This window comes from Hyperolius riggenbachi, chromosome 3 (genome assembly GCF_040937935.1).
Source record: "Hyperolius riggenbachi isolate aHypRig1 chromosome 3, aHypRig1.pri, whole genome shotgun sequence".
NCBI classification, from domain to species: domain Eukaryota; kingdom Metazoa; phylum Chordata; class Amphibia; order Anura; family Hyperoliidae; genus Hyperolius; species Hyperolius riggenbachi.
Genome location: NC_090648.1, coordinates 122,491,130 through 122,501,753, shown reverse-complemented (window position 1 = coordinate 122,501,753; position 10,624 = coordinate 122,491,130). Strand labels below are relative to the sequence as shown.

At 44.9% G+C, this 10,624-nt stretch overlaps 1 protein-coding gene across 1 annotated transcript in view; it reads left to right on the top strand.

Annotated features, from left to right (window-relative positions):
* Positions 1–2,699: 2,699 nt before the first annotated feature.
* The window catches only part of CKAP2L (cytoskeleton associated protein 2 like), a 29,749-nt gene continuing 21,824 nt past the window's right edge, over positions 2,700–10,624 (top strand). Inside the window, exons 1-4 of the mRNA XM_068274857.1 lie at positions 2,700–2,787; positions 5,429–5,498; positions 7,748–7,805; positions 7,982–9,078. Coding sequence (XP_068130958.1) covers positions 2,757–2,787; positions 5,429–5,498; positions 7,748–7,805; positions 7,982–9,078 — 1,256 coding nt within the window. The 5' untranslated portion in view covers positions 2,700–2,756. The remainder of the gene's footprint in view (positions 2,788–5,428; positions 5,499–7,747; positions 7,806–7,981; positions 9,079–10,624) is intronic.

The following is a 10,624-nucleotide window of genomic DNA, read 5'->3' as shown; positions in this document are numbered from 1 at the left end:
CCCCGCTTCCTCCGGGAGTTCTGCTCTGTGTTCAGCAGACAGGAAAGTGAAAGGAAGCTCATCTCCTCCCCCTGTTTTCCACATGGCTACTGTGCGTAGGAATTGTACAGCTGCCCGGTCCTGGTGTGACATCCTGTGAGGGAAAGAGACAGCATGGGGTGATTGAGTGGAGGAAGGGACCCAGGACACTAAGTTGATTAAGGTACTGCTTAAAGTGGATGTACACATTTCTGGAGTTTTTTCCAGCCCGCAGCCCCCCCAAAGTGTTCTTGCCCCTCATTTCCTTAGAAGACCTCTTTGTCATAGCTGTCACCCCTCTTAAAAAGCTACAAATGGGCACAGTTATAGCTATGGCACATGAAAAGTCCTGTGTGCACAGCGCCTCCTCGATTATGCTTCCCAGTGGCTGTGCACAGCAGCGATGGCCAGTAAGGTTCTGTGCATGTGCGATCTGGATTATTTTCAAACTACGCATGTGCAGAATGATCTGGGCCACGGCCGCCTTGCTGCTTCAAAGCATCATGCACCATAGCTGAGGTCAGTTGCAGCTTTTTAAAGAGAACCCAAGGTGGGTTCTAAGAATCCTAACAGCACACAGAGGCTGGGTCTGCATATAATGCCCAGCCTCCGTTGCTATACAGCATCCCCCACAGCCCCCCCCCCCCCCCCTGCGCTCTGCTGTCCCCATAAATCAAACTCTGTGCTAGAGAATTCGCTAGCTGGCTGTTAACCTCTTGATGTGTCAGTCTCGCTGCTTCCCCGCCTCCTCTATGTCGCCACTCTGTGCCTGCGTCCCTTCCCTCCCCGCTGATTGGAGGGAAGGGATGCAGGCGGGGAGCGGAGATATAGAGGAGGCGGGGGAGCAGCGAGACTGACACATCCAGAGGTAAACAGCCGGCTATCGACATGCTGTGTGTCGCTAGCACGGCTTTGATTTATGGGGACAGCAGAGAGCAGGGGGGGCCTGTGGGGGACGCTGTATAGCAACAAAGGCTGGGCATTATATGAAGACCTAGCCTCTGTGTGCTATTAGGATTCTTAGAACCCACCTTAGGTTCTCGTTTAAGTGTGGCTATTGCAGATGGAGAGGAGTCTAAAGTAACTGAGGGGCCAGGAGCAGTATCCCACCCCTGCCGCGGGAAGAAGCCCAAGTATGTGTAAATCCTGTTTTGTTTTTGTTTCGTTCACATTTTCTGGAGTTGTGTGGTGATGTTTTTTTTTTATTCTTTAAAGCACACCTGAGCTTTGTTTAAAACTTTGCATTTTTACTTACCTGGGGCTTCTTCCAGCCCCCTGTAGTCCGTGAGGTTCCACAGCATTCTCTGAGCCCCTCCATTCTCCCACTGGCGGCTTTGTAAGTTTGGCACTCTGAGTGCGCATGCACAGTTCCATTCACACAACCTTCTCAAGTATGCCCCCCCCCATTCCATCCTGGTCCTTTAACTCATACTGTGGCCCCAGTTCTGGTCCTCACGTCTCCCTAATGCATGGGTGGGAGGAGGGTCATCTGATTACCTATACTGAGAGTGTAAAAGCACTACCGTACTGTGTATATGCAAGTATATGCCTAGTAGCACAAAGTGGCTTTGTGCTACTGGGCATGTACTGACCATACTCGAGCATGATCAGTACAATAGGGCTTGTACACAGAGGGAAGCGCAGCCTTGAGGAAGAAGAAGGCCCCAAGCAGTGGTGGGGTCTGAATATGATCAGAGGGTCCCAACACTGGAACAATGGGCCCCAGGAGGATCTACTATGGTAAGTATCTAATTTTTTATTTTGCTTCAAGTTCACTCTAAGGCCATAGTCTTGAGGGAAAAGTGTGTGTAAGTTGGGGGGTGGGGTTTGTTGAGATGCTGTTGATCAGGGGGCGGCTGGTGAAAGTGGGCCTTGGGTGGTAAAAAGTAGAAATCCGGCCCTGGCTGCAATGTGCTGCCCATTATAGGCTGGCTGTTCCGTAGTGCTGCACAGTGAACACATTGGAAGCTTTTTGCTCAGCACAGCTCAGTAACTTTGCAGACAGTGTGATTGAAAGGCAATATAATCCTCCTGCACTCGGCACTAAACAGCTGCACTTATCTTCTGGGAATGCTTTCTTTCACTGTGCGACCTTTTCTTTCAAAGTGTACAGATGAACATATAGGTGAAATATATGTAAAGCATATGACTTCAGCATGTGGGTATTACCTGCAAACATTTCTGCTCTCTGCTCGTCCCTCCTCCCTTCCCTGTCCACTCCCTGCCCTCTGTCCATCTTCTCCCCTTCTCTGTGTGTCCACTCCCTCCCCTTCTCCTGTCCACAGACCTGTCCTGCTGTTCATTTCACCCCCGAATGCTTCCGGTAGTAAAATGATCCGAGATTCGGATCAAAGATCCGGATCTCTTCAATAATCCGATTCGAATCATCCGGATCATTGAAAAGATCCGAACTTCCCATCTCTAGTGTCAGTCTGTCACAGCTGTGTCACGGATGGTTACCGCCCTCCTCAACCATCTCCTGCAGCAGCACTACATTCATTGGTGGTAGCTTCTCAACCTATTTGATGTTGATCCATACTAAATAAGAGCAAAACACGCCCAACACATTGATCATCCAATCAGGTTATCCTCCCTGCCCAGAGCGATAGTGCTCTTTTCAATAAAGTTTTTTTCAGGGAAAAAAAGAGATGCTGCTGCAGCGCTATTGGTTGATGGATTTGAATTGAGGCGGTTGTGTGCCCAGTGCAGAGAGAGCTACACACACTTGAATTGAGAAAATGGAAGCGCCAATTCATGTAAATGCAGAAGGTGAGATGCCTGTGTGCAATTACCGGGGAGGAGGGGGTGCATGGCGGGTGTATTCAGGAGCGGACTGCTCAGTGGGAAGGAGGTATCTGCAAGCTAGTAAATGTACACAGTGACAGCGTGAGGCAGAACAGAGAGAGGCTTGCCTGCAGGGTCTGTGGGGATAGAATCTGTCTGGTCTCTCACCGTTGTCCTAATGATGGCATGTGCACCTCTAGACATTGTATTGTCTAGGATGGTTGTAAAGTTTTTGACAGTCCCTAAACTCCAGGAGGGCTGCTGCTTACAGGTTGTATGTGAGATTGGCAGGGACAGGAGTCTTTGACAAGTAGCCTCTGTGTGACGCAGGACTGATTCAGAGAAGAGTTTTCTGCTCCATCTCAGGCTATTCTCAGAGTGAACCAGAGCTCATAGGAGTGTATAACAGGCTACAATGGACCAAAAAGCGTTCTTACTAAAATGCTATAGAAATCAAAAGTTTATATTCTTACAGTGTACCTGAGATGGGGCTTTAAAAAGAAAATATACTCCAGTTCCCTCTGGCATGACCGCTCCCTTGTCGTCCTTAGTCGCTGCCTGCTTTGTCCGCAACTGGCCCCGTTAAGTTGGCGCAGTCTGGCCACATGCGCTCCCCTGTCGCGTTCTGTGCCTGGGCTGTAGTGCTGCGCAGGTGCAGAGCGCTCCACGCAATGGAAGCACAGCTGCAGCACACATGCACAGTTGGACCCGGAGGACTAACCAGGGCCAATTGCTGAAAAAATCGGGAGGAGGACGACGACGAGGGTATGTACCGATTCCGGATTGATATCGGCATGAAATTTATTGGGAATCGGCCTGGGGGGTATGGCCAGCCAACACCTCTCTCTCTAATCAGATTTGATTAGAGAGACATGTCGCTTGGTTGAATCTGCCCATCATCGCAAGATGTATGGCCACCTTTAGCAACAAGACTATATATACTCTATAAAGCACTGCAGAAGATGTTGGCGCTATATCCATACTAAATAATCATCATATATGCTTCCATATAAACTGTATCACTATGTACACAGTATATTCTGTGCACCTATCTTCCCAGTGTATGCTTCAATACGCACTATACTTTCAGTACACTGTATAAACCTGGCTGTCCCATGTATGTGTGTAGTGCTGCTCCCCTCTTCTGTACACATAATGTTTACACCTCACATGTGTTTGTGGCTCACGTGTCATGTACGCATATCATGTACACACCTCACATGTGGCTGAGCAGACACGACATGTTAGAAGTGTATATGCACACTGCAGATGTAACATGCAAAAGGCTTGCACATATGCTCTGCAGTTGTTTCCGCGGAGCACATATGTCGGCGCTAGCGTGGTTGAGGTGAACCAGTGTGAAAGTCCATAAGGGAAATTTCGCTTATTGTGTGGACTGCACCTTAAAGGGAACCTTAACTGAACGGGGGGTAAAGAGTTTCACTTACCTGGGGCTATTACCAGCCCCCTGCAGCAGTCCTGTGCCCTCGGCGCCACTCTGGAATCCTCTGGTCCCCCGCTGTCACTTAGTTTCGTTTTTGACGACTCACCAGTCGCCGGCCGCCATGCGCATTATTGGATGCATTCACCAATGCAATTAGCGCTATTGCGGACCGCAGCGCGTACAAAAATACGCGTTGCCGCATTCTGCACGCGTAGATATGCTTCAACGCGTATTTTTGTACGCTTTGCGGTCCGCAATAGCGCTAATTGCATTGGTGAATGCGTCCAATAATACGCATGGCGGCCGGCGACTGGTGAGTCGTCAAAAACGAAACTAAGTGACAGCGGGGGACCAGAGGATTCCAGGGCGGCGCCGAGGGCACAGGACTGCTGCAGGGGGCTGGTAATAGCCCCAGGTAAGTGAAACTCTTTACCCCCCGTTCAGTTAAGGTTCCCTTTAAAGGACAACTGAGTTGAAAATAATATGGAGGCTGCCATATTTATTTCCTTTTAAACTATACTGCTTGCCTGCCAGCTCTGCTGGTCTATTTGGATGCAGTGGTGTCTGAATCGCACCAGAAACGAGCATGTGGCTAATCTTGTCAGAAACCTCTGATCTGCTGCATGCTTGTTCAGGGTCTATGGATAAAAGTATTTGAGGCAGATCATCAGCAGGATAGCCATGCAACTGGTATTGTTTAAAAGTAAATAAATATGGCAGCCTCCATATCCCTCTCCAGTGTTCTCCCCGGAATTTTTTTTCCCAGCCGGGTGGCATGAAAAAGAAGCCGGGTGGGGCGAGATGACATAATGCAGGGCCGGTGCTTCTGTGTGCAACTCTGCTTAAAGCACAGGAGATAAGCCGATGACAGCTGGGTGCTAACCAAAACTAGCCGTGTGGAGCACCCGGCTAAAAGAACCTGGGGAGAACACTGCCACTTGCTTCAGTTGTTCTTTGAACTGCTAGGTTTCAGATAGGTTGTAGTAGTAATATACTCAGACCATTTGGCCAGTTAGAATGCTTCAAGGTGTACATGTTGCTGTGATTGGATAACTGTTCCTTATCGCATTTCACCCTGGCTGAAGTTGATCTCTTTAATTTGTGTATATTGATGAGAAAATGTCTTATATCCAGTATATTTTACTTTAAATTCTGGTTGTATTTTTTTGATATTCTCCACAGAGGAGCTTCGAAGGAAGTTGTTGAAATATTTGGCAGCGAAGGGAAAGTTGAAGCCTCAAAATAACCAGAAGTAAGTGTGAGGATATTTTTCAGTGCTGAATGGTAGTGAGATTTGCTCACAAAAAATCAAGCTACACTATGGATTTACAGAAACATGAAACCTCTGATGCAGTGATTTATTACCCTGAAACTTGGGGCTTGCTAAGGGGGGAATCCTGACGTGTTGGGAAAGCTGACTTAAGCAGCCCATACACTCAGCCGATTTTCTGGCCGACCGATCGATCCTGATCAATCGATTCCGATCAATCGATTGCAAATCGGTTGGCCAATCGACCGATCGACGGCCGATTTCGATGGATTTCCATCGAACTTGCAGGGTGGAAAATTTAGGTCGATCTGATGAGATTGCTTATCAGTTTGCATTGGCCTTAATGGAAATCTGATGGCAAAAAAATGCCATCAGATCGAATTTCAATAGATTTCAAACTGAAATCTATTGGAATTCTATCCTGGTAAAAAATGTTCTAAAAACGCATCAGATAGATCATCAGATGCATTTCTTATCTATCTGTTGCCAATCTGACGAGTGTATGGGCCCACTTTAGACTCTGTCTGAAAAGTGTCAATGTTGGCCTATCACTTTCGAGGACAATGTCACTAACCAGGCAGATGTAAGGCTTTGTTCATGCTGTCAGTTTGTTCACCCAGTGCAGAAATGCCATGAACTGACAGCACATGTAAGTTAGTGGGCTTCTTCACATTTTCACGTGTTTTCCCTTCACCCAAAAGAGCTTAGAATTGTTCACTACTTTCTGCATATCATAGTTTTATTTATTTATTTATTTTAAATTAAAATTACTTAAAGAGACTCCGTAACAAAAATTGCATCCTGTTTTTTATCATCCTACAAGTTCCAAAAGCTATTCTAATGTGTTCTGGCTTACTGCAGCACGTTCTACTATCACCATCTCTGTAATAAATCAACTTATCTCTCTCTTGTCAGACTTGTCAGGCCTGCGTCTGGAAGGCTGCCAAGTTCTTCAGTGTTGTGGTTCTGCTATGAACTCCCCCATCCAGGCCCCTCTCTGCACACTGACTGTGTGATATTTAGATTAGTGCAGCTTCTCTCTGTTCTATTATCTTTTACAAGCTGGATAAATCCTCCTCTGAGCTGGCTGGGCTTTCACATACCGAGGAATTACATACAGGCACAGCTGTCTGCACTCTGCAGGAAGAAATAGCCTGACACTTCAGTGGAAGATAGCTGCAGGGGGAAAGAAACACACAAATGATTTCTTGAGATTCAAAAGGAAGGGTGTATACAGCCTGCTTGTGTATGGATGTATTTTCTATGTGTGGACATACTGTACATCAACCTACTTCCTGTTTTGGTGGCCATTTTGTTTGTTTATAAACAAGCTTTTTAAAACTGTTTTTAACCACTTTTAATGCGGCGAGGAGCGGCGAAATTGTGACAGAGGGTAATAGGAGATGTCCCCTAACGCACTGGTATGTTTACTTTTGTGCGATTTTAACAATACAGATTCTCTTTAAAAAACAGACTTTTTGCCCTTTAAAAACCAGAGCAATTTTCACATCATGCTCCTCCCATTCATTAGCCAGTAACTTTGTTAGTTATCACACCAAAATTATCTATTTTTTTTTTTTCACCACAAATTAGGCTTTCTTTGGGTAGTACTTTTTGCTAAGAATTATTTTTATTTTATATACATTCTAAAGGGAATAATGAAGAAAAAAAATTATTTCTCAGTTTTCAGCTATTATAGCTTTATTATAAAATGTGCTGGTCAAATAAGTATTGGATTAGAGTTCCATGCCAGTATATACAAAGGTTGCGATTGGTGAATGGTAGTTGAGAGATCAGCCTATTGGATTGGGGCGGACATGATTTGGGGAAGCGAAGGTGGATCTAGTGTGAAGTCTCCACTGCCCATTGAAATGGGTATACCTTGGTATTCTGGCGAAAGATGCAGTGTGCCATGTCGCGTTTATAATTGAAGACTTAGCACAGTTTTGAAATGAAATAAAATAAAATTGTATCCTAACTGGCCCCACATGGGGCTGTTATAATAGATGATCGATTTTATGTTTGCTGCCATTCAAAAAAGGATCATTTGCACAGTCTTTTAATACAGTATATTTGGACCTTTAGTCCAGCCACATCTCTGAATAAAATAATCAGTACAGATGCTGTCCTCCTGCCTCTTTGTAGCTGTAGGTTTTGGAATTGTTCATCATGTTGCTGTGGATTTAGAGATCTGTCAGAAATGTTGTATTATGATTTTGTTTCTTATACAGGCCTTACCTAAAGGATACCACCAATGTCCAAAATAGATGTCTGCCGCCACCTAAAAAGGTAAATAAACACAGAAAAACTATGAATGATTAAACCGTGACTCCATTTACACTGACATAACCGTTCATGAAAGCGGAATTACCCTTTAAAATGTTTGTACTTCTTTCTGACTCATCTACTGGTATTTAAAGTGAGTTTATCAGCCACATTGTATTTATATCTGCTTTATGTTTTAGGTGTATGAAAATAAGGATGTTTACAATAAAGGTGCCAAATGTGATGTTAAGAATACCAGGTTACCTCAGAGATCAGTGGCAGGAAAAATACCTGCCCACCCAAATGTTCCATACAACAAAGCGGACACTAAAGCGTTCTCTAAAATCCATGCGTCGTACAGTCTGCCCAGTGCAAGGCCTGAACAAACCGTACAGGACAAAGATGTGGGTTCCATGAAGCAGCTAGCTGGAAGGAAGTCTTCTTCCACCATGCCTCAGATTACAGGAAGCGAGGCTGAAAGTGGAAATGTTGGCCTAACCATCCTTTTAACCAAGAGTCAAGAAGTAAATAAAACCAGAGTTTCTGGAGTTCATGTGTTGGACAATTCCTTCCTTTCTAGCGAAGGACAGTCTGAAGCCAAGGATGTCAAAAGCCATGACGGAAAGAGCCTTGCTAATGAAGGACAGAAATTACTTCAGCCCTCTTCCAAAATGCCTGTGAGAAAAAGCCAAGCACACACCCCTATACCAAAATCTATGTGTCACAAGTCTGACTGTCCTCCACCATCTTGTATACCAGTACCCACAAAAAGTGCTGGACATATCCGCATAGTCTCAAGAGTGACTCAGCCTGGGCTTAAGGTGGGGTCTGCAACTGAGAGGAGCTTCTTGATTAAATCTGCTAGGACTAATACCTCACAGCCAAAGCCACAGCCCACTGTACAGAAGAAGATTGAAAATTCCACAACCCAAAAGCTGGACTGTACTGCTAAACTAAACTCTGATGTACGCTCTGCATCTTCATCAGCCGTGGCACAGAAGAAAGTTGACTCTTCGGGGAGATGTAGTACAACACAGAAGGACAATAAACCACTTGGTGTTCAGAACCGTCGCTCTGTTACTAAACCAGCCGTTTGGCAGACAAACACAGGGCCTGTCTTATGCAATAAGGGACCTGGCAAACGGCAAATTGGCAGCAGTAATCAGAGAAAAAGTAAAGGAGGCGGGCAAGAAGGGGTCACGGACACTAATGAAAGCCAACCTGCTACATTTTCCTCAGTCGCCAGTGAAATCGCCAGCAAACCCCAAACACCCAAGATGACTGGAGAGGACCGCAGGTAAATGGACGAATAATCGTAAGGATTACTGTAGTAGTTTAAAGTGTACCTGTGATTAATTTAGAAGTAAAAATTTATACTTACCAGGGGCTTCCTCCAGCCACCTTTGGCCTGATCGCTCCCTCGGCGTCTTCCTGGATCATTCTCAATCCTCCTGGTATTCAAAGCTATTGGGAGCCATAGCAGAGGATCCAGGAGACTGAGGACGGTGGTGAGGGAGCGATCAGGCTGAAGGGGGTTGAAGGAAGCCCCATGTATGTATGTATACATTTTTACTTTTAATCTCAATCTTACTTTAAAGTGTACCTGAGATGATATGGTACATGTACAGTGCTAAACACTTTCTTTCGTTTTCTGCCTAAAATAGTTAATCTTCAGGCATGCAAGTGAGTTTCTCTCTCTTCAGACCCTTGTTAGAATATAGTGTACCCCTCACTGATCAGGAACTACAGCAATGAGACTCTCTTCCTGGCAAAGAGCTTTTGACTGCAGGGGGGGGGGGGGGGGGGGGGGGGGGGGTGATAAAGGTCAATAGTTAATGTTTTTTTTTTTTTTTTTTTTTTTTTAGCTCTGAGACACTTAATAGATTGCCATTGAGCAGTGACAATAAAACATTAATTTTTATATTGTGAATTTTTTTTTTTTTTTTGGTAGGAAAGATGCATTTGTTTCTCATTTTCATTTTATCATACTGTATTTTTTAAATACTTAGTGTTGCAGTATGTCAATGTGCAGAGACTATGGCTGCAACAGGGGATAGAGGACCAAGTAAATGTTAAAGGAAACATGAAGCGGGAGGTATATGGAGGCTGCCATGTTTCCTAAGATCAGTTGCTGGGCTGTCCTTTAAAGAGACTCCGTAACAAAAATTGCATCCTGTTTTTAATCATCCTACATGTTCCAAAAGCTATTCTAATGTGTTCTGGCTAACTGCAGCACTTTCTACTATGACAGTCTCTGTAATAAATCAATGTATCTTTCCCCTGTCAGACTTGTCGGCCTGTGTCTGGAAGGCTGCCAAGTTCTTTAGTGTTGTGGTTCTGCTATGAACTCACCTTCCTGGCCCCTCTATGCACACTGCCTGTGTGTTATTTAGATAAGAGAGAAGAGAGAAGCTGCTCTAATCAGCTGGATAAATCGTCCTCTGAGCTGGCTGGGCTTTCACATACTGAGGAATTACAAACAAGGGCAAAGCTGTTTGCAAGAAGAAAAGAGCAGCCTGAAACTTCAGTGCATGGGGGAAAGAAAAACAAAAATGATCTCTTGAGATTCAAAAGGAATGCTGTATACAGCCTGCTTATGTATGGATGTATTTTCTATGTGTGGACATACTGTACATCAACCTACTTCCTGTTTTGGTGGCCATTTTGTTTGTTTACAAACAAACTTTTTAAAACTGTTTTTAACCACTTTTAATGTGGCGAGGAGCGGCGAAATTGTGACAGAGGGTAATAGATGTCCCCTAACGCACTGGTATGTTTACTTTTGAGCGATTTTAACAATACAGATTCTCTTTAAGTAACCCTGTATTGAGAGGGATATGGAA